Raw genomic sequence first — 24,139 nt, 5'->3', positions numbered from 1 at the left:
GTGTGTATACATACACAAGTGCATGTGTGCACGCAGAGCACAGAGGACAAAACTCAGTTGTCAGGAGCCTGGTTTATTGAGACCCTGGCCTGGAACTTGTGAAGGCAAGGCTGGCTGGCTAATGTGAGCCATGGACCTGCCTGTTTCTTCTGCCCCAGTGCTGGGGTTTGCAATTGCATGATACCACAGCTATCATGACTGACTTCTTTTACAACCTGGGCTCCAGCTCTTGACCTCAAGTCTGCAAGGCAAGGGCTTTCCTGACTGAGCTATCTCCCCAGTTCACCGGCTTCAATTTCTATCTGGGACATCATGATGTCATCATTTCCACATGCCTCTCCTGGTAAGAAAAGTAACATCTCTCCAAAGGAACTGCAGTCAACTGGGCGCTCAGACCTTGTTTACCGTAGGGAGGTGGCAGGGTGGGGCCGTACAATGTTGTCAAGTCTGCAACTCTGCAGCTTTTATTCTTGTTGTTTGGTTTTCTGGTCTTGTTTATCTGTTGAGTCAGGGCCTCTCTGCACAGCCCTGGCTGTACTGGAACTTACTATGTAGCTCAGGCTAGACGCAAACGCACAGAGATTCCCCCTGCCTCTGCCTTCCAAGTGTTGGAATTCAAGGTGTGTGGCATCATGCCTCACGGTGCTCTGTAGCTCTTGATTAGCCTGGTATTGATACACATGCCTCAGAAATACGGAGCTGAAGAAGGGCTGAAGGGGCTGGAGAGAGGGTCCTGTGATTAAAGAAGGGGTTGCCCTTGCCGAGGGCCCAGTCTCAGCACCCGCATGGTGGTTCGTATACATCTGTAACTCCATATCAGAGGGAGCTAACAACCTCTTCTGACTTACGTGGGCATCACACCTGCACATGGTACACAGACGTACATGCCAGCAAGACATTCACACAGAAAACAAAATGAACAAACAGACACAAAGGGAAAGTCCAAGAAAGGGAGAGACACGTTCTTCCCCAGCTCTTCTGTAAATACAGAACTAAGCAGGAGAGAGATGTGGGAAAGAGTGGACAAGGAGGGTCCTTACCAAGTTCCTGGCACAGGTTTCCATACGTCACTTCACTTCCACGCACACCTGGTCCCTCAAAATACCAAGAAACGAGGCAAGAAAGCAATGTGCAGGTGACCACAGCTTGTGGCAGCGGTGCAGTCAAGAGGGAGAAAAAAACATCTCCTCTAACTTCGTCTGGGATCACCTGAAAACTCTGAACTTCGAGAGGTTAATAGGAGAGCAGATAATGATCCGCAAGGGACCCATGTCAGGGTTGTCTGAATGGTACTCAGAAGCAATCGCTATTGAGAGCCGGTGACCACTTTAATGGCACTGGAAGAAGGCAGAATCCACAAGACAATCCTCCGTACAGCCCTGGGAGCAGGCAGCTGAAGCCTTTTGGCACTGTACAAACATCCCTGGAAACTTCAACTCTCAGTTCGTTCATCCAACATGGCCAGGTCAAGTATTTCCTTCATTCAGGATATTTTCTTGTATTCTTCTTGGTATCCATTTAGGTTGTTGTGGTTTGGTTTGGTTTGGTTTGGTTTGGTTTGGTTTGGTTTGGTTTGGTTTGGTTTTTCAAGACAGGGTTTCTCTGTGTAACAACCCTGGCTGTCCTGAAACTCCCTTTATAGACCAGGCTGGCCTTAAACGCATAGAGATCTTCCTGCCTCTGCCTCCCGAGTGCTGGGATTAAAGGTGTACGAAACCATGCCCAGCCTCCATTTAGGTTTATAAATATATGGCTTTACAGACATAACTGCACGCACTTCTCTTCTGTTGAAAACTTTGGAAGTTTGGGGTTTCTAGAAGAAAGCTGCCCACCAGTTGCTTAATATTGTATCAGTGAGATCACTTCCAAGTGCTAGTACTGACTGTGAAAAATACGTGGACAGGCCAGACAAGATGTCTTATACCTGTCTCAGCACTCAGGAGGCTGGGGCAGGGGGATCTTGACTTGGACGCGAGCCTAAGTTATAGAAAGAGATCCTGTCTCAAAAATATTAAAAATCTATATAACTTAAAAATTAGTAGATAAACTTTTCCCAGCCCTAAAACCCATCCTCTTATCCAAGTGGGAATGCCGCCCAAAGGAACTTGTGTTGTCAATCATGGACCTCTAAACCATCATACTGGCTTACCTTGGTACCTTAGGATGATAACTATATGCTGTATAATTACACACTCCCCAGACAGTGCTTACAATGGAATCACAGGGCATTTTGTGACTGTTTGGAACAACAGCGTGAGGACCACAAAGTGATGGGTTGTGGCATTTGTCAGCTACAAGGCAAAGAACCCCCACCATTCAACTACAAGAGTCCTCTAGGTATCAAATAATTACAAGACAAATCTCATTAGGGCACGAGGTTTTTTATACACAGAACTCAACTGTCCTCAGAATCCCCAAAGATCCTGTTTCTTAACAGTTTGTAAAAAAACAACGTGGTTAGATTTCAAGATTCTGATTTCTTCTTCCCAAACTGGAGCAGCTTAACCCCCAGACAGAGCATCCAGTCCCAGGGTTGTTTGGCTACTTGCTTATTTGGTCACTTGGACAGTGAGCAGGGTCTTGCTATATTTGTCTCACAAATGCACTGCATAGCTAGGATATCTGCTAGCATTCTGAAAATACAAAATGACTGTAAGGATATTTACAAACCTATGGGTGGGCTGGGAGGTGAGGAGATGCATGTTGGCCACCAAGCCAGACAACCTGAGGTGGATTCCCAAAATACACATGGTGCAACGGTGGACATAGAGGAACCAGCTCTTGAAAGTTGTCCTCTGACCTCTATGTTCACTCTATGTTGTGCACACACACACACACACACACACACACACACACACACACACACACACACACACACACATGCATGATACATGTTAAAAAAGATACTTAGAAAATCCAAGGAAACAGGATATGTCAGCTATAGAAAATGCTACCCCTGATTAAATGGTTGTCATTTCTTACTGTCTTTTGACCTTTCTCCATCTGTTCCTTCAGCCTGCCTGCTTTATCCCCCACTTACTCCTTTTGCCATCTTTGCATCTTCCCCTCAAGAGGTGATAACGGTCACAGGAGAGTGAGGAGGGCCAGGATACAGAAGGAAAGCATGCGGCTTATTCTACAACCTAGGAGACCCAAGGGAAGGCTTTGTCCGGATGAACTACCAAGGAGAGGCTCACACACAAGTTGCTGGTACAAACCAATAAGCAAGTCAACAAAATTGAGGACCGACTCTTGCCTCAGGATTTCTAAATCACTTCAGGGGCAAGGTAAAACAATTCCTAAACCCTGACTTAATACAGCAAGCACAAACTCACCTACGGAAGATTTCCAAGTAGAGTAATTCTCTGAACTTAAAAACATTTTTGTTGGCTGGAGAGATGGCTCAGTGGTTAAAAGCACTGACTGCTCTTCCAGAGGTCCTGAGTTCAATTCCCAGCAACCACATGATGGCTCACAACCACCTGTAATGGGATCCGATGTCCTCTTCTGGTGTGTGTGAAGACAGCTATAGTGCACTCATATAAATAGAACAAATAAATCTTTAAAAGCAATTGAAAACCATTTTTGTTCAAGGCATAAAATCAAAAGTGAAAAAGATGAGGCCAAAAAAATGTATCAATTCCCACAGCAGAGCCCAATGTGTAAATAAAAATCTCTGATTAGTCATTAGTAGGATATACATACATACATACATACATACATACATACATACATACATACACAGCAGCATTGGTCTTGAAATGACATTTCTTCATGAGGAAAAGAAATAGATTTATTCCAACATCATAACCAAATCAACCTTCATAGGGTATTCTACATCAAAAGGTTTCTTAGGGACTAGGAAATGGCTTAGTGGCTAAAGCCCTTGCCACAAAAGTATAAGGCCCTGAGTTCAAATCCCCAGTGCCCATGTAAATGCTCAGTGGATGTCACAACCCACTTGTAGTCCCAGCACCCTGAGGGAGTGGACAGGTGATTCCTGGAACAGGCTGGTCGGCCAGATTGTGGTATCAATAGTCGTGCCTCAAATATAAGAAAGCATTGGAGAACAGTACATAACCCCACCTCTGGTCTCCACACGCACGCGCGCGTGCGCGCACACACACACAGGCTAGCACCAGATACACGCACACGAAAGGAGGTTGGAAATATCATGGAGACGAGGATATGGTAGCTTTTGGTGTTCCTCAGTCAAAGTGTGAGCGGCATCTATTTCCTCCATCCAGTTCCTGGAATAAAAATATTCTCCCACACGGGCATAATAGCACAGGCTACAGCCTCCCCTCATGGAGTGCGAGCCTCACTGGGTCTTGCCTTCTGCTGTGTTTGAAAGAACCTTTCCCAGGGCCATGTGTTCTTGGGGGATCGTTTCCATATTTGGGGGACAAAGAAAAGGATCCAAATGGGTGGCCCTAAGCAACAGAGATTAGAGACATCCAGGACTCGGTGACAGAGAAACCCTGGCCTTGGGAACAGTCAGCACAGTGGCAGAGGCGACGTCTCAGAAGAAAGTGGAGTTAATCAGCCGTTTTATGCACACACACATGCTGGCTTCACACATTCAAAAAATAGACCCAGGCTAAGCATGGGGCCTGTTTTAGCCCTATGTAAAAATTGGATAGAAGGGGACTCTCTTTTTTTTGGTAGCAGGAGCCCTGCCTCTAGCATCCTAGCCAGCCTTAGCTAGTTGAGCCTTCGGAATGGAGAGGCAACTTGAAAAGGGCTCTGAAAAATGCTAAAAATACAGACAACTTTCACTTTCACCAGGAATACTGAGTATCCAGGATTCTATCCATTTATTAATTAGTATGCATGTAAAAAATGCTCTCTTTGCAATAGTTGCCACGGAGCTACGGTGCAAAAAAGGTTCCAGTGTGTACTAGTGGGACAAACGGTTTGCTGAGTGACTAAAGTCAGGAGCAATGAATGCTTAACCAAATGTAAGCTCCTGGGTTTGGCCTGAGACTGCAATAGTACAGCAGGCCGGGCCCAGGGCCAAGAGCATGCCTGCCAGGGAGACAGGAAGTCACTGAGAGCTCCCACAGACCCATGGCTGAGAGAGTTCCCCAAACAAAAGGCAGCCACTGACTTCCACAACCGGCCTGCCATGATACCATATGGTCAGCAGTATTGTCGTGCCACAGCACAGAGGCCTGTCTTCAGGGTCCTGTGTGCCGCGTAGCTGTCGACCAGGTATCTGTCTTACGATTATTTCATGATTTTTACGACTTCTCTGTGAATTCGCTTCTGTGGAACCTAGCTTGGTGCTCAGGGAGAAAAATGTTATCTCCTGCCCCTCCTGATTTAGCCTGATGAATCACCTCTGTTTTCACGACAAAGGGTAATGAACGAACACCAAACCTACTTGATATGATATTTGTTCCCCGGGCACAGGGGAGGAAAGTGGGAAACGGCTGTGTGGACAGAAGGAAAAACTGGACAGTTAAAGTTTCTCGCTCTGATCCCTGTTGACGCAGGGTTTAATTTATAGGGGGGACCCAAACCTTTTGGCTCTTCACTTTCTTCTCTGGGACTACCCACTTCAAAGAATTCTCCAGTCACTGTGTGGAGACCCTGCTGCTGAGAGCTACCATAGGCAAAGACAGATTGGCTTGGCTTGACTATAAACACCTTGCAATCATTTTCTTCCTCAGCGAAATTCAAAAAAAAAAAAAAAGCCCTTCACAATAAAGCTCTCCCAGAATACTCTAGCTAGATCCTCTGTCGTCTCTTCCCCCAAGATCATGACGAACTCCATTGTTGATAAGGGCTTGATTTGGCTCACCAAGGAAGAACCAAACCATAGAAAAAACTAAAGACAGTGAATTCCAAACCATTTACCCTCTGCCTTGAGGAATCCCACTCCCTCTCTCTCTCCCCACCCCCTCTTATTTCTCACTCTGTCTCTGTCTCTTAGATTTTGTTTTGTTTTATGTGTGAGTGCCCTGCCTGAATGTATGTATATGCACTGAGTGTACACAGTATCCGAGTCCAGAATTCCCTAAAACTGGAGTTACAGATGAATGGGAGCTGCTGTGCTAGTGCTGGGATTTGAACCAGGGTCCTCTGGAAAAGCAGCCAGCACTCTTAACTTCTCAGCCATCTCTCCAACCCCCTCATTTGTTGTTTTGTCATATTTTCTTTTAGAGACAGGATCTCATATAACCCAGAATGGAGAGGAACCCAGCAGACAGCCAATGATAACGCTGACTTGTGTTTTTCCTGCACCTAGGTGCCAACTGCCAATGTGGCGGACTTCATGCAGTGCTCAGAGCCAACCCGAGCTTCCTGCATGTTAAGCAGGCACTCGGCCAACTGAACTACATTCCCAGGCCCAATCTCTTACTTACTCCAAGCTTTCTTATTAGTCCAGAAAATTAAGTAAATAGTAGGGTAACCCACTCTACTCTGAAGCTCTTTCTTCATAGATATTGAGAGCGTTTACCCTTTGCAAGGAAGCCCCACACTGAGAGAGGGACAAGAGGAAGTCAAGTGAACACTCACTGAATCACATCCCTGAGGATACCACCCTAACTACAGGAGCCGACAAAGTGAAAGGGAACTGATTTTTAAGGTCAGGTGGTTATTAAATAGTTTCCTCAAAAAATAATTCAGAACTATGAGAAGTTAAAGGGCACGTTGCACACAGCCTAAGGATTTGCCATTTCTTACTCCCGCACCAAGTGCCTTGAATTCCTCCACTGGAAAGTCCCACTTTAAAAATTTAAAAAGGCCATACTGTTAAACTATGAAAATTGTCTGATTTGAAGAAGAAAAATCACAGAAGTCATCACTTCCTTTTATCACCTGTGCTGTGACTCTTGACAAGGGAGAGTCTCTTGTGTGGCCCATTCTCCCCACGTGTAGTAACTGGAGCCTTTCCTTAGGCAGTCCTCTAGCCGCTTCCTCTCGCGGCCTCATTTCTGTAAGTCTGTCAGAGGTAATTATCTCTCTCCTCAAATTTATTGCTCTTCGGTGTATCATAAACTCATAGATTACACAAAGTTGATGAAAACAAGGGAAGTCCGCGCCGCGTTGCGCCGCGCCGCCGCTGCGGATGGAAAGACGGTCATAAATAATTATCCGGAGGATCCACTATCTGCTGATAGAAGGAGGGAAGTACAGGGGAGAACCACAGGCAGCCAGTCCCCTGTCCTCAGCCTTATGTAGCAGCCCGCTCCCCAAGAACCAATCCCAGAAACTCCTACAGGGTGAGAGAGGCAAGAAACTTTTCAGGTTTGCAAGCTCTTGACCCTCCTGAGGACTGATACCTGTGTAGCCTCCCAAACCAGTTCATACAGACAACTGGGGCCCCAAGGGAGGGACAAAGCAGGATTCTGACGATTACAAACTATCATTAAGCTAGTTACTGTGTTCTGGAATGTTCCAAATCCCATCCCCACTAGGGGATCCTTTAAATCTAAGAATGGGATCAAACACGGAAAAGGCCCCACGCCATCTTGGATTTCAACCGCCTGGGTACCAGACAGACCTGCGCCTAAAAGACCTGCTTTGTCACCACCAAAAATCACCTTTCCATCTGCTCCACTGTGGACTACAGAGAGATTCCATTCGGACAAATAAAATCGGCCGAAAAAAATAGATTCTTGCGTGTGAAACTACGCCTGCTTATGTGCTGGGACGACCAACAAGTTTCTCAAAAATTCCTTTGGCAAGTTCTGAGGAGGCAGCGCAGAACCGAACTCCGAAACAATTCTCCCCTTGCTTCATTAAAGAAGAGGAACGTTGTTTTTAAAGCTTCAATAGCAGCTGCAAACCATTGAGAAATTCCTGGTGAAACTACACAACACATTTCCAACCATTTAGCCATAACAACTTCTAAGCTGAGAAAGTTGCCTCTTCTGTAAAAGCAGCTGTTTACCCAACATCTAGGAATCTGAGGGGTGGGGGCTGGGGGGGCTACTGCAAAAATGTGACTGGAAGAGAAAGATCTGCACACATGACCCGGAGGTGAGGAAATGCCTGAGCTAATTGAAGACAAACAGCACCTGGGAGCTTAGCAAAGGCCTCCGCTCCCACGGCCAGACTCTCTGCTCCCCAAGGGCAGAGGCTAAGAGGGATGGCAGTGTTAGATTAGAACTGAAAAGTCAGACGTGGGTCCTTCTGGGGAGCGGCCCAGCCTTTGCCAACTCACACCTTCTGAAACCTACACTCAGGAATAAACAACCGAAATTACTTTACCTCATTTATTTTAGTCAATATCCCTACAGCCGCCTGTATGTTAAAGCGCCATAAATCAGATATATTTGCCTAGAAGTTAACATTAACAGCCCAGTTGGACCGACTGAACTTTCTCCACGGCTATTCTCTTAAGATTAGCCTTGACCCTCAAACACAGTTTCCCCTAAAAAGTGATGACAAATTAAACATTCCTCAAGCACCTACTTTTTCTATGTTATCTTTTTTTTTTTTTAAGAATTCTATAATGTGGTCGTTTATACCGGTCATTCCTGGACCTGTAAAAATGGAAGAAAATGTTTTCAAAGGGGTTAGAAGTTAGACATTTACCACAACAAAGAAGGACTCTCAATTGTTTTTGAAAATGGTTTTTATTATAATCAGGCAGCATAAAACAACCAGTGATAAAAAACACTTGGGTCGCCGTGTCCTCTGCTACTACAGTCAATACGAAGACCAAGGTTCTATCGCAGACCAATCGCAAGGCGTTATGTAGTGAAAGTCATCCAATGCAAGACGGAGACCCAGAAACACCAACAGTGGAGAAATGACAACACACACACCAGGGAGCAAGTAGTTACGTCAGTAAGGAAGAGGCAGAGAGGCTGGATAACTACGGCCCACAACTCTTTTTTTTTTTTCAAGACTCTTTGTTTATAACACTGGGTGTGCAAGGTTCGTGGTGAGGAGAAAACTTTGTTATTCTGTGTACACAGCAACGCTCACCACGTAAGCTACCGAAATGGAAGGAATAGGGCGGTTGTTATAAAGAAGACTTTCCCTCCATCTGTACCGAATATGTGGTTGCATTAGCCAGCCAGAGACTTTTGTGGGGCGTAAGCGGCTAGACGGACTTGGGGAGATAGCTTAGCTGGTAGTGCGCGTGTGTGTGTGTGTGTGTGTGTTAGCCTCACAAACACAGGGACATGAGTTTGATCTCCCAGAGCCCACATTTAATTAAAAAAAAAAAAAAAGCGCCACCACAGGATGGTGCACTTGTAATGGTGGATTTCTGGGGTTCGATGACCAGACAACTTGGGGAGCACCAGGCTAGTAAGATAGTCTGTCTCAAAAACCAAAGAAAGCAGCAACAGAAAAGTAGACTGCACCCAAGGCATGGCACTTGATTCCGGCCTCCACTTGGATGCACACATGTGCACACATACCCAAGCACACAGAAACCTGTGCACACAGAAGTAGCTGACATGGGCAACGTAGTTATGAACGAGTACAGTGCTCAGTTTGCTGGCGTAACTGGGGAAGAGATAGAAAGAAGAGGTCCCCAGTTACCTTACCACCTCGGCTTTATTTCTCTAGCCACATGAGTGCCACCCACACCGTGCTCGGTCCCAGTGTCACCATGGCAAAGATGCCACAAAAGGGTGACGGTGCAGATGAGAGAGAGAGAGAGAGAGAGAGAGAGAGAGAGAGAGAGAGAGAGAGGTCAGAGGTACAGGAGGCAGCAGAATTGGGGGCCTAGCAAGGCCATGCACCTCAAGCCTGGCTCCTGTTCAAACTGATCTGCCTCCCTACAAGGAAAGAGCAGGCCTTCCCCTGGGGAGAACACGGCTCTATAGAAAATGGGTCTGCTCAGACAAGCTTGCCAAGAGAGACTCCTGCAGCCCAGTGAAGGCACAAGAGCACAGAAGCAAAGAACAGTCCAGCCACGGTGAAAGCACGGACTATGGTTGTCTCATGTGAGAAGGCCGTTCAGCCTGAGGCAAATCCAAACAGCCACAGTTCTGGAGGGGGCCATGTTGGGCCAGTTCTGTGAGAGGACTATGGAGGTGAAACATCCTCCAGCATTTCTCACAGTCAGCTGGTCAACATGAGGTTATTACTGCATCACACAGATGACCGGATTAGTCAGGTCAATTTAACCCACAGGAAGTGGCATCTCACAGGACTGAGATTCTGGTCACTTGAACACACAGTCATAGGCACTCCAGGTACTGCCTGGCCAACTGAACACCTCCCACCCCTCCCCCACACACCAGAGGCCCAGGAAGTGCAACACCAGGAAAGGCAAAGAGGGCGGTGGGCTCAGTCAGAGCCTCCAGTTTACAGCAACAGAGGAGGGAGAGCATCATTGCTGTCAGACAGGACCTTTAAAACTCACTGACATCCTAGAAAGGATTCAGGGTGCAGCTCAGTGGTAGAGCACTTCACTCTCATGCAGAAGGCCCTGGGTTCAGTCCTTATCGCGACATGACAGAAAAGTGCTGTAAGCTGTGACCAGAGACCAATGTGGGCAGAGATCATACATTCTGATTCACTGTTCTGTTTGTTTATTTTGTTAGGGTCAATCCGTTCTCTTCCTCCTAACATAGGTCCTAGGGATCAAATTCATGAAGTCAGGCTTGGCCGCCAGGGCTCGTACCCATTGAGTTGATCTCCTCACCCCTAAAACTATATTGTCCTACAGTGCGCCGTCATAAGTCATAGTAAGCCATGTCGGGTTAAGAGACTTTTCTGCCAGCTGCTTACCCTCAACATGTTCATGGAAAAGTCCACCCTCGCTACAGAAATCCTCAAATCTGTATGAGGGTTGTGTGGATAAGGGAGCTGCAACGTTTAATTATCAAAACCTAAGAAGGAGATGTAAGACCTTGCCTCAAACAAGAAGAAGAAGCAAGCAAAGGAGGAGAAGTCGGCCATCATGTCTACCCACAGCGGTCCTTAGACTACACGGTAGAACAGTCATGAGTATCAAAATAACAAAAAAAAAAAAACAAGAGTGGAGGCCCTAGGTATCCCACATGAGGCCAATGCCTAAAGCGTAGCATACGGAACTGGATATCGAAGGAGCTCAGTCGGTAGAGAAGCCCAAGGTTCAAGTCCCAACACCGTATCGATGATGTGCGGCATATGCCTGCCCTTAACAGCAGCACTTGGAAGGTGGAGGCAGGGGGATACCACGTTCAAGCTTATCCTTGGCTACTTAGCAAGTTCCGGGCAAGCCCAGAATTACAGTGACTTTGTTTCTCTTGGTTTTTTTCTTGGTTCTTTTTTTCTTCTTTCTTTCTTTGTGTTATTTTGTCTTTTTTTTTTTTTTTTTCTGGAGCTGGGGACCGAACGCAGAGCCTTGCGCTTGCTAGGCAAGCGCTCTACCACTGAGCTAAATCCCCAACTCCTTGGTTCTTGTTTTTAATTATATTTATTTATTTATTTATTTATTTATTTATTTATTTATTTATTTTGTGTGTGTGTGTGTGTGTGTGTGTGTGTGTGTGTGTGTGTGTGTGTGTGTGATGCATGGTGTATGTACAGGTCAAAGGAGAACTTGTGGGAGTCAGTTCTCTCCTTTCCTCATGTGAGTCCTGGGTATTGAACTCAGGCTGTCAGGTTTAGCAGCAAGCACTGTTATTCACTGAGCCTTCTTGCCCGCCCAAATGTATGTGTTTGCATATATAAGGAAAACTGTAGAGTACCTACCTACCTACTTAATCGGGAGTAGGGGGGTTTATTTTAGGATAATAATGCAATATGACTCCAATTAAATAAAAATCTAATATGTAGTTACAACTGGTGACAATAGGAAGACAAGACAAATATATTAACTCGCGGTGATTGAACTGTTTAGTGAAAGGCACGGAGGGGAGCCATTCTTACTGTTTACCTTCATTTAGTAATTTATTCAAGCAGCCTTGTGAGCTTCTCCTGTCACAGGTAGGTACTTTCAGAATCACAAAGACATAAGAATGAAAAAAAGAGGCATGCCCTACCCTGGTCCTCCTCCCGTGTGCCAGCCAATTCTAAAACTCTTGCTGGAACCCTGCCACTCACCAATGCGGCCCATTCCCTTGAACAGCTTCCATTTTCATAAAATTGGTTTTAGACCAAAAACCTGGTTTCTAATAATGCTAACCACTGATCCTAAATTTATGCCGCGAGGTCTACAAGAGCGCCTCTAATCCTTTCTTCTCGTGACAGCCCTTCAGTCCTACCACCGGACATTACACTACACACTCAGCTCTATCCACCGTCTCCACTCGGCTATGGCGTCGTGTCCAGCCCTTACGCCTTCCTGCTGGCGTCTAGCTAAGCGCTCGCTCCCCTTTTCGTCTAATTTCCTCTGAAACCCTGATGGCAAGTCATGATCATGAGGCTACAAGAGCCACACAGTCAGAAAGAAAATCCGGAAAGAAAGCGGAAGATGAAATCCACCTTCCGCAACAGTCATGCCCTCATCTGTCCTGCAACGAGCTAGTGAAGTCTCTATGGAAATGACAACTGTAGTGGGGCGTGGCCTCAGGCCAGCATAAACTATCAGGGCGTGGCCTCGGGCCAGCATAAACTATCCGAGACTTTGCCTCAGAAAAAAAGGAGGAAGGAAGTTTTTCTTATAGAAATCAATGTTTAGAAGGTACAAAGTATCATCTTCGGGGCTTTTCTAAATGTAGGTACAAAGTATCATCCTCAGGGCTTTCCTAAATGTTAGTTCATTGTTGCCATGAATATGAACACAACACTACCACAAACACTACGTTTTGAAACTGCATGAAGCATGCAGCTATGACCTGCTGTCCTCCAATGAGGACAAGGGTGTCCCTTCACCATGGAGTTCCCAGAGACCACAAGCGTGTCCGACACACAGCAGTGGTTCACAACCAACTCATTCGATCTCAGTTTATGCAGGCACTAGGCTAACTTGAGCCCGGAGGAGTTCTATTTTCATTGTACATTTGGGCAGGAGGTAACAGGGTAAAACCAAAGTCCGCTATAAAGACACAGCTAAGGGGTGCAGCTCTTACTCTACTGGTGCATTGGATCCTAACCACCATGCCTGAAGATGTGAGAACAACTCTTTACTTTTGAGGCAGGCAAGGGGAAAGCACCAACAATCCTGAAGGGAAACACCACTGCATCCCCCAGTGAGCTTGGACAGACGGGAAACCCGAACATCACACAGCTTTCCTACCCATCAGAGCCCAACACTTCTCTCACTCTTAGTAACAGGAGTATTCTGGAGAAAGGATGGGGCAAAGCCACAGGACAAAAGTCCACCCCATCCTTTCTTCTACATTACAGGTTAACGAGTTACAGTTCATCATGGAGGGAAGCCAGGGCAGGAGCTCAAGGCAGGAACCTGAAGACAGGAACCTCAAACCAAAGGCCATAGAGACTTGCTCCCTCAGGCTTGCTCAGCCTGCTCAGCCTGCTTTTTTATTCAGCTCAGCTGTCCAGACATGGCGCTATCCACACTAGGTTGGGCCCTTCCTATCAATCACCCATGAAGTAAATGGCCCACAGGTTTGCCTACAGTCCTTCTGATGGGGGCGTTTCTTGGTTGCAGTTCCCACTCCTCAGAAGACCCTGCCTTGTTCCAAATTAACAAAATAACTAACCACCGTGGGTCTTCTCTGCTGGGCATGTGTCAGAATGTCTGGTTTCTACCACAGACACAACTGTAGCCTCTGTAAATTATGACAATCAAAAAAAAAAAAATCAAGTCTGATGAGGATAGATCATTTAAAGCAAACCCACGTCACACTGTTGTTAGGTACAAATGATCAAGACTCACCATTTCTCCTTCATCTAACCCCTCTCCCCCGTGTTTATCCAGGGATTTGCTCTGTCCTTCCATCTAGCCTATCCATTCTTTCCAGTTAGAGCTCTGACCAGCTACCAGCCCCTTTGGATTCATTCACAGTCTCTCAGTGACTACTCCCCCGCCTGACAATCAATGGCAGGATAACCTGCCCCTGTGAGGATTAACAGAGAGGTTTGTCTCTCAGAGCTGACGTCATCGGTTCCGTCAGAGGCTGGCGCTACACTAGGGCAAGCGTAGCACTCCAGCCCATTCCCTTGATGGGAAAGGAGTGTCAGAAGAAGCACACATCGCATATCCTAATCACTTCCTCTCCAGCAGAAGTAAATGCTGACATGGCTGAGGGCTGAAAGGTTCCCGTTCTGAGCAACATAACACAGCCAGATGCTAGCCACCTGGACAGGCGGTTAAGGGGTTAGGAAGGGAAGCCTGGAAGTCGTTAGTGTAAAATTAAGTATTTCATTGAAGTGTTCTCTAGTTGTTAAGGAAACGCTGAAGGGGATGAAGGTCAGTTATTAGTATTTTAAAAGATCCCATTTCAGCATAAGGTCCCTCGCAGCCAATGGGAAGTCTGACAGGGTTTAAAGGCTGTGCCTAAAGGATCCTTAAGGATCACGTTCCTTGACTCAGGAAGTACTGCAAAGCTTTCGTGGCTTTTATTAAGTTCCCCAAGACGGCACGCTTGCCTTCCAAACAAACAAACGAAAAGCCTACCAGTTGCTTCCCTTTCTTTCGCTTGTGTGCACGTGGCCCTAGGGGGAACAGAACATAGTTTCTTTCTCGGAGAAAGGGACTCAAAAACCTCTCCAGCGACACAGCCAGAATACAGCAAATACAGAGGCGAATGCCAGCAGCAAACCACTGAACTGAGAATGGGACCCCCGTGGAAGGAATCAGAGAATGAACTGGAAGAGCTTGAAGGGGCTTGAGACCCCATATGTACAACAATGCCAAGCAACCAGAGCTTCCAGGGACTAAGCCACTACCTAAAGACTATACATGGACTGACCCTGGACTCTGACCTCATAGGTAGCAATGAATATCCTAGTAAGAGCACCAGTGGAAGGGGAAGCCCTTGGTCCTGCTAAGACTGAACCCCCAGTGAACTAGACAGTTGGGGGGGGGCGGCAATAGGGGAGGGGAACACCCATATGGAAGGGGAGGGGGGAGGGGGATGTTTGTCCGGAAACCGGGAAAAGGAATAACACTCGAAATGTATATAAGAAATATTCAAGTTAATAAAAAAAAAATAGTTATATGAACAACAAAAAAAAAAAAAAAAAAAAACCTCTCCAGCGTTTGTCAGAGCTGCCAGATAGCCTCCCTCAAAGAATGAAAACAAAATGTGCTTCCCTTCTTTGCCCCTGCTAAACAGAACCCTGTGACTTCTAAGGATCTGTTAAACGGTAGGCTCCCAAATCCATTTCATGAGTGATTTACCCACTCTTTTCACCTTTCCTCGAAACCTTAAAGAAATGAGGTGCAGAAGAACAAGCCGCTCATTGGCAACAGCCGACTTCCCAAAGCTATATGCCTGTCCCACAAACTTGAAAAATGAACTTTCGGATGTGTCTGTTTGACATACAGCTGTTTTATCAAAAACTTAATCTGCAGAGACTTAAAACTTTATAAGAGCAGGCGTGGCAGCCCAGCCCTTTAATCCTGGCACTCAGGAGGCAGAGGCAGAGGCAGGCGGATCTCCGAGTTCCGGACCAGCCTGCTCTGGGACAGAGGGAATTTCAGGACAGCCAGGGTTACACGGGGAAACCCTTCTCGAAAACCAAAAGCGACAACAACAAACCTTTACCAGCAACTGTCCATAAATCGGCTTTTCCCTCCTTCAAACACCAGTGTCAAATGAGTTTGAAATAACAGAAGAGTGAAGCACGTCATCCTTCTTGAAGCATCATGGGAAGGGAATACGTGGTGCCTGAAGCTAAGCATAAAAGACTACACTGACGTAATAGCAATCTGCTCTCCCCTTCAAATGCACTACAATAACAACGAAGGCCTACGAAGACTGTACACTGTCATGCAGATTGAGATACAATTAATAATTCAGCTTCTATGAAGTACTACATAGACCGTGTGCCAGTGCTATGCAATAAATAAAGTTTAAAATTCGGTTTACGCCATATTATTTGTGCTAAGGAAGAGTAAACAATGTGCGTGACATTAAATCCACACTAACCAGAAAACCGATGTCTTATCCAATTGTCTCTTTAGGCCAGAAGCACCTGAGTTAACTCTGAGTTAACTCTTCCTCTGCTTATTGCTTCTTCCCAATTTGTGAAAAAGGTGCCAAAAAAAAAAAAAAAAAAAAGAGAGAGAGAGAGAGAGAGAGAAAAGGCCAGAGCAGCAGAGCAGAGAAGGAAAATGAAAGCAGGTAGCCAAAGGCCCTAAACCCCCACCGAGAGCTCAGCCACAGGATTTGAGACTCCAGGCAGATATGGGAGAACCTGGGGCTTGGGTTTGCAATCTCTCTGTGAGAGGTGGACGTCTAACTGGCTCCGCACTTCTCTGTGGTGGGTAACGTTTTCAAAGGCAGGCTTTGGCCGTCATAAGCTCCGGGGCAGAGCAGAGAAAAAGATCTACTGGAAAACAAACAGGAGCTCAGCACCCACAGAAAGTTCCTCAAGGAGCTTCTCAAAGCAGAAGGCACCCAAGAATTACTGTGTATCTGGAGAAACTGTTGTACTAGACCCTGGGGAGGGGGGTACAGGAGCACCAGGGAATGCTTGCTCACTCACAGGCACTCTTATCTCCACCCAAATAAAAGGCCCTGTTGGGAAAACCTAACAGTGACCTGTGGGCCTCACAGGCTTAAGTAGAAAGTAACTCAACGTAAGCCAACTTTACAGCCCACGATCCTCATCCCTCGTACAGAAACCAAACAGTGACCAGAAAATGCGGGTTCCCCTCTTACTATATGCCTGATAATGCAACACCACATCTAAAGTGTGCCCCTGTGATCCTAAAAAGACAGGAAGGGGAGTATCAAAAAATGCTAACTCCTTGGGAGTCAGCGTTACCCTGGCAGGGACTCAGCCTGAATCTCACTATGTAGGTTATGATTAATGATTAACTGGATTTCTACTTTGCTGGCTGACTGCTGGCCACTCCATACTAAATAAAATGTACCATGACCAAAGAATAAAACAGGATTATATGTATTGCTGCTTGAAAACAATGCATTCTGAAATCTAAAGAGGAGAACATCATATTGTTAAGGACAGGGAAATAAAAGTTCACAGTTTTCTTAAGATGGGAAAGTTGCAAAGACCATCCTCCTTGCCCATGATGGCAGCCAGATGGGTAAGTCCAGGCAAAGGTCACCATAAAATAAAAATTTAAAAGGCAAACAGAATTCAAGGAGAAGAAAGTTCAGTAGTGGGCTAGTATGTTGGCATTTCCTGGATCTACACCAAGGATGGATGGGAATGTATTTTGATGGGATGCAGTTATATTCACTATTCGGTGATTAATACATATATAATCCAATGAATTTTATGCGATAAACTCTTCAGAGCATGGGTTCCATAGATTTACACACTCTGCAAACTGTCAATAAATTGTTGGGATGGTGACAGGGAGAGGCCATGAACAGCACAGTTCTCCAGGGTGAGTAAGACAACAGCCATTTTGAGATGTCAAAACCACACTGATGTGCTTCTTGATGTCTCTAAATGATGACATCCTGGTCAAGTCAATCAGTCTTGGGCTTGAAAATCAAAATGTATCTTAACGCTGGACCCAGAACCTGTTCCAAGTGCTGGAATGAACTATTTCGCCACCAGAAAAAGATCTTAGGAAAGGCAACTTCTCCACTGAGATTCTTAAATTCACGAAGTCAATAGTTCCCAGCAAGGGGTCTTTGGGTGTTTGGGAGTGGGGGGAGGCTTCTGTAAAAATAAAATGGTGTTGGATTTCTCCCTGTGTAGAAAGGACATGTCACTTCAAGTAACATATGCTCAAATCTAGGAGTGCTGCCTGCTTCACGCAGCAGCCTACAAGAGAACCCACAACAGCCTAAAACAGGCACCAGGCAAGATTACTTGCTCCCCACCTCTCCCCACCTCCCCCCACTCCCCCCCACCTCCTCCTATCCCCCCACCTCCTCCTATCCCCCACCTCCTCCCCCCCCTACCTCCCCCACCTCCCCCACCTCCTCCCACCCCCCCTACTTTCCCCCCCACCTCCTCCTACCCCCCCTACCTCCCCCCACCTCCCCCCCACCTCCCCCACCTCCCGTTGCTTTTGGCTTGCTAGTTTGTGTTGCCTGTCTTTCATGTCTGTGCTTGTAAATGTGTAAGACAAAAAAGCAAATCCAAAGAAGCAACGCCCTCATTAGACTGTCCTCTTAACCCAAGCCAGGCAGAAGGAATCGATCGATATTTAGTACTTTGGACTTATTGGTCCTAAGAAGGTAAACAATAGCAATAAAACAGAAAAGAATCCTATTCGATTTTATTTTTATCATCACTGTTGTTTGGCTGTGGCTGATCACCGTTTTTTCTTTAGGGCTTTCCAAATAGTTGAGCCCAATCTGAGACCTAAATTTAATTGCTCTGTGCCTCACCAGAGTACCACTAAAATCCAGCAGTCAATTCAAGAAAATGAAGAGGAACATTTCCTTAGTAACCCATCTTGAAGATTTTTTTTTAATCTATCTCATACATAGGATAAGCTTAAAGTATCCTTCCATCTCAGAGGCAGATGTGAATTCTGAAACTAATTATTTTCCAGGAAAATGTAACCCATAAAGGATGGTTACGAGGTTAATTTCTGTCTCTGTACACAGACTCTATACACACACACACACACACACACACACACACACACACACATCTTTGCTTAGGATTGAAGCGCTTTATTTTCACCCCACGCATCACACATACTTCACACTGACATCTGGGAGGTGCCTGCGATTCGTTCGGCAGAAACTAGCATATACTGTTTTGTACATGGGTTTGGTATTTCTATAAGTCAATAAGCTAAATTATTGAAAACTGATAGAAAAAAATTGATTTTTCAGGCGATCGTTTTTTCAAGTTTGTTATTAACTTGCTGAAGTAGGATTCATTGAGAAATTTATAGCTGTTGTCTTCATCTATCCAAATAAGCCTTATATTTTCATTTTGAAGTTAACCGTTGGCTTGGGCGAGCTCCTTCCTAGGTAATCTCAGAACACAGGCTGGCTGTACCTGAGGGTGTTTTAGCATAGAGGCAACCCCCCACCCTTGTCTTCCTCCGGTTAAGGGAGTACATAGCCCAGAGACAAAACTTTCTGGTCCCTGACTCTACTCCTCTCGCCTCCGTCTCTAAAAAAAGACAGTGGCTTTTGTTCCACAGTCGTTCAGTACCACCACCCCCCTCCCAGTCCCCCATCACCAAAGGTCATAAACTGTGTCAGAAGACGGGAATTTTGGACCTCACGCAAAAAGTCCATTTTGATGCAATTGGGAACAGAAGATGTGCAAACATTAAAGGGGGTTGAGGGGTGGGCAAGGATGGAATCTTGGATGCCTGGCTTATTCTATTCCAATCTCAAGTTCGCTATCTCCCATGACTGAGAGCGAGGGCAAGGAGGGGGACTAGGGTACTGCGAGGGACACCGATGCCACCTGGGTCCCCCAGCTACAGTCAAGACCCCGGTCTCGTCCCAGCTCAGGGCACAATCAGGAAAAAGCTAGTGTGTGCGTGGTTCAGAGCTTCCTGTTTTTAAGAGAGAAGCTCCCAAGAAGACTCTGGGACTCGGGTTCTTCCTCCCACCGCGCTGGTGGCCTGGGGCGGCGGAGGGGGCAGGGCCGGAGGCGCTGGGCGGTCCCCCGGGCTGCGCAGGGCCGCCAGGCGGACAAAGCGCCTCCCGCTCCCTCCCCCACGGCCGCGTTCCAAAAGGGAGGGGAAGGAGGGCCTGGGGTGGGGGGTGTTGGGGGTGGAGAGGGAAGCACGAGAGGGAGAGAGGAGAGGAGGAGGGCGCTGCCGGCGGGACTAGGCTGGAGCGCACTGAAGAGGGAGGGCAGGGAGGAGGGGCCAAGGAGAGCAGAGAGGAGGGAAGGATTCTTGAAGCCCAAGATAAACAAATTGTTCCTCTTCACGTGCGGGGTGGGGGGTGGGAGCGATCCAGCTCTGAGGCCTCCCCTCCCCCACACCGGCTCTTTGTCACCGCCCGCCCTCCCGAGCGCCCGGCGACACTGGCACCACCCCTGGCGCTCCGAGATCCGGAACGTGCGCGTCGCAACAGAAAGCACTCGGAAAGGGCGGCCGGCACCGGGCTCGGCGCAGCCGGTGAAGGCACGGTGGAGAGAGCGGGCGCGCTCCGTGGAGAAGGCTATTACCGGGGCCCTGAACCTAGCGACACGATGGGGGAGGGAGTACAGACACCTTTCCCAAGCTTCCGGCCTCCCCCTCCTCCTCTCCTAGGGAAGAAAGCTAGAGAACCCTAGAGAGGAGATAAGAGAAAGGATTCCACCCTCGGGGTTAGGGGTGGGATCGGCCCCTTCCTCCCCTAGCACTTAAGCCATTGGCTGCGCATCCTCCCGCGAACCCACCCACCCGGCCATTTAAGCCTTTCTCCTCCCTGATTTCCTCCACTCCTCCAGGCTCGTTACCCGTCGCAGGAAAGTTGGTGGAGTGCGAGGTGGGGGCAAGTTGAAGAAGAGGATAGGGGGCAACCATAAACCTAGAGACAGGGTCAGAGCACAGCTCTGGCAATCCCCCGCTCCCCACGAGCCGCGTCCCTCTCGACCCCTCGCTGCTGCCCCACCTGCCCTGCCACAGCCGCCGGTCTAGAGCGACGAGCGCAGCGCTCCCGCGCCCCGCATCCGCGCGCGCCCCCACGAGTACGCGCGCGCAGCCACCCTCACTCGCATCTCACCCACTTCAAAGTTCATTCACAAAACTCTCAGACTTTTCCCAAGCCCAAAGGAGAGGAAGTCAGGGACTCTTCCTTCCCCTCCTAAGGGTTCAGGGCCTGGCGCCCACTCAGAATGTGCGACAGCATCAATTTCTCCCTGCACCCGGCGGATGTGTGGAGAGGGGTGGGCGAAAGGGGACCTATCTGGGGAGGCGCGGTGGTACGGCGAAAGGTGAAGGCGGGGCGCGGAGAGGAGGAGCAGCGTGGTTTCTACTCCTGGGTTCACTCTCGTTCGAATCGATTTCTAAGACAAGGAGGGGGAAACTTTTGCTGCACCTCACTCTGGCACTAAAGCTCCCTCCTCCCCTTGGAGTCGTGACTGGCTTCTCTCCCTCTCATCCCTTCCTCCCCAAATCTGACAACCCTGACAGATTAACAGGTAGCGGCGGCGGCGACAGCGTTTACCCTAAGAAAAGTTGACGTTAACCCTTCCACTCCATCCAACCTCACCCCCGGTGCAAATCAGACCCTCACAGCCCCCAAGCCAGAAACTCCACGCCCCCGACCCCATCGCGCACCCCAGCGAGCCCTCACCATGATTAGCGTATGGTTCCTCTGCTCGGCTGAGGCAGCCTCCGCATCTTGCTGGGCTTTACTCGGGTGCTGCTGCTTGCCGGTGCCGGCGCCCGATTTCTTGGCTCTCTGCTCCAGGGTCCTCTGATAGAGGCTCACCGTGTCCCGGCGCTCCAGCTCCAGCTGCTCCACCTGAGCCTGCTGATACCTGTTCTCGCAGTTGACGTGGTGCCGCCGGCAGCCCTCGATGCGCTGGCGGAGCCGCTCGACTACCGTGCTGTGCTTGGGGACGGCCGCCGAGCTGCCGCCGGGGCCCCCGGAGCCGCCGCAGCCGCCGGCAGCGGGGTGATTGCCACTCGGAGCACCCGGAGTGCAATTGGGAGTATTCACGCCGATCCCGGCCCCGCCGAGGCTGCTGCTCAGGCTGCTGTTGATGCAGATACTACTACCATTCGCGGCAGCAGCGGGGGCTGCGAAATCCCCCATCCTGCTCCCGGGGCACACTATTTTGGAAGAACTTTTTTTTTTTAATCCACCCCCTATCAGCCTCCTCCTTGGGTCCAAGGATTAAAATAGTTTAAGTGGAACGCGGGGGAGACGCAAGCACATGGATGAAAACAGCGATCCCCACGGGGTGGAAAAAAAAAGAGGGGAGAGATTTTTGGGGTGTTTTTTTGTTTCCTTAAAAAAAAGACTGTAAAGATCCAGGGGAGAAAAGGGGGGGTCTTATCAGAATACCATCAGACACCTATCAATAGAATCCCAACAAACTGAGCCGGCAGCAGATCGGCTTGCAACTCAAGGGGAGATCCGCTCCTCGCCTGGCTCCTTTTAATAATCCATTATTTTCTAATAAATTCCAGGAGGTTTCCGGTGGTTGGCAAGCATTTTCTCCCTACGTACCGAAAAACACACCCCATGTACACACACGAGCGTGTGCCTCCAGTGCGGACACGCGCGACACACACTCACTCCACGCCGCATCGGAAAACGGCGAGCTTGCTTATTGCATTTTCCTTCCACAAAAAAGTTTTGGTGTTTATGCCGCCCCGTGTTCTCAAAGTACTTTGGCTGCTCAGTTGCATTTCACAGGAGCCTAGACATCGAGTCCTCGGGCTGGGCAAGTAAACACATGGACAGTCCGAGGCGACTGCAAAAGTAGATCGCTGGAGTCCTTTGCGAAACGCCGCCGCGCGGAGAGCAGCCACTAACGCTCGGCCAGGCTGCCGCTGCCGCCGCCGCCTCCGCCACCATCACAATGATCAACTGCTCGCCGCCGCCGCCTCCTCCTCCTCCTCGCGCTCCTCCACCTCCTCCTCCTCCTCCATGCCAGCGGAGTGATATCAGGACGCGCGAGCTCAGTAAACACGGCAGCGGCGGCGGCTGGAGGCCGTGAGACGAGCCCGGGGACCCAGTGCAAAACCTGGCCCGGACTCTCCCCGGCGGGAGCGGGCGCGGCGCGCACCGACCTGACTCCCGCCTCCCTTGCCGTCCCCCTCCCGCGCCCTCCCCTTCCCCAACCCAGCTGCTCCCCAGGATGGGAAGCACGACCTGCCAGGAGGACGGGGGAAAGCAAAGATTGGGGGGGATCTTAGGAGTGGATCACCTTTTGACCCGTGTGTGTGTGTGTGTGTGTGTGTGTGTGTGTGTGTGTGTGTGTGTGTGTGTGTGTGTGTGTGTGTAGGCGCGCGCGGCGCGCGTGTGTGTGTGTGTATGTGCGCGCGCGAGTGCGGGGACGCGCCAGGCTGGCTGCGTTTCCTCCTGCCCAGCGAGGTATCCAGCGAGCCCAAGTTGTTGTTATACATTTATGCATTATATTGCAGAACTGTGCATGACCAGGCAGAAACATTGCAGCTTCCCAACAATTATCATTCCCACCCATGTGAAACGAAAAGGTCAAATGAGTGGCTTGTTTTCAAGACCCAGAGAAGAAGACCCTGCTAGTGAACTCTTACTCAAAATTCTAGGACCCTCCTAACCCAAATACTTAATTTTTTTTCTTACGTTTATTTATTTATTGGGTAGGAAAAGTGCCCAGTGCCACAGTGCACTCGCGCCTAGAAGTCAGATGACAGTTTTGCGGAGTCCTCCAAGGTGGGTACTAGGGTTTGAACCAAGGTTGTCAAGATCTCAGACAGTCAGTCACCTTTACCTCCTGGAAATCTCATCTGGCTCAAAGTACCCATTTCTCAAACAGAAATAAGCAATCAAAACAAAACCTTGGGATATTATTTATTTCTCTGTACATAACGACTGTTGTTATTAAGGGGATTATTGTTTTATTTATCCCTGAAAAAATTAAAACCAAGCAAGCAGGGACTTGGAGGTGAGACTAACAGTACATTTTTAACAGACTGTTTTGAACACTAGGTGCTAATGACTACGGCAGTAATTAAGGGTCCTTCCTAAATCAAGTGGAAAGATTGCAGATTTCATGTGTTAGAACTATAGAAAAAAAAAAAACCCAGCATTTCACAGTTTGTTGTGACCAAAAAAAAAACAAGCCAAAAAAAAAAAAAAAAAAAAAGCAGGCTTACCTTACTGCTAGATACATTTCTATTTCAATGGATTCACAGTAGTACAATTGAAATGGAGTTAATACAGAAAAGTAATCTCTTGTTTTATTATCGTGCGTTAGCTGCCCGGACATCAAGTATCTATCTGACAAGAAGGGGCTAAACACACAGGGAATAAAAGAACTTTGGGCCTTATTTTTTTTTTGTATGACAAAACTTTTCCTAGGGAGGCCCAATGCACACGCCTACTCATCCCAGACAGAGAGCCCACAAACCAGAGTACAGATACCACCGAAGTCCAACTTGGTGAACCAATGAGTTTTATTGGTGCTACTTACAGGAATATGGGTGAGGGGTTCCTTCGGGAGCAGAAATGACTCAAAGACAGCTGCATCACCACAGCCAACCCCAGGGTGGCTGACA

At 48.0% G+C, this 24,139-nt stretch overlaps 1 protein-coding gene across 1 annotated transcript in view; it reads right to left on the bottom strand.

Annotated features, from left to right (window-relative positions):
- Maml3 (mastermind like transcriptional coactivator 3) overlaps positions 1-22,589 on the bottom strand; it is a 427,735-nt gene extending 405,146 nt beyond the window's left edge. The window contains exon 1 of the mRNA XM_032898431.1: positions 21,222-22,589. Coding sequence (XP_032754322.1) covers positions 21,222-21,686 — 465 coding nt within the window. The 5' untranslated portion in view covers positions 21,687-22,589. The remainder of the gene's footprint in view (positions 1-21,221) is intronic.
- Positions 22,590-24,139: the final 1,550 nt, after the last annotated feature.

The sequence above is a fragment of the Rattus rattus genome, chromosome 3, assembly GCF_011064425.1.
Source record: "Rattus rattus isolate New Zealand chromosome 3, Rrattus_CSIRO_v1, whole genome shotgun sequence".
In the NCBI taxonomy this organism is placed as follows: Eukaryota; Metazoa; Chordata; class Mammalia; order Rodentia; family Muridae; genus Rattus; species Rattus rattus.
This window is presented reverse-complemented; position numbering and strand designations above follow the sequence as displayed.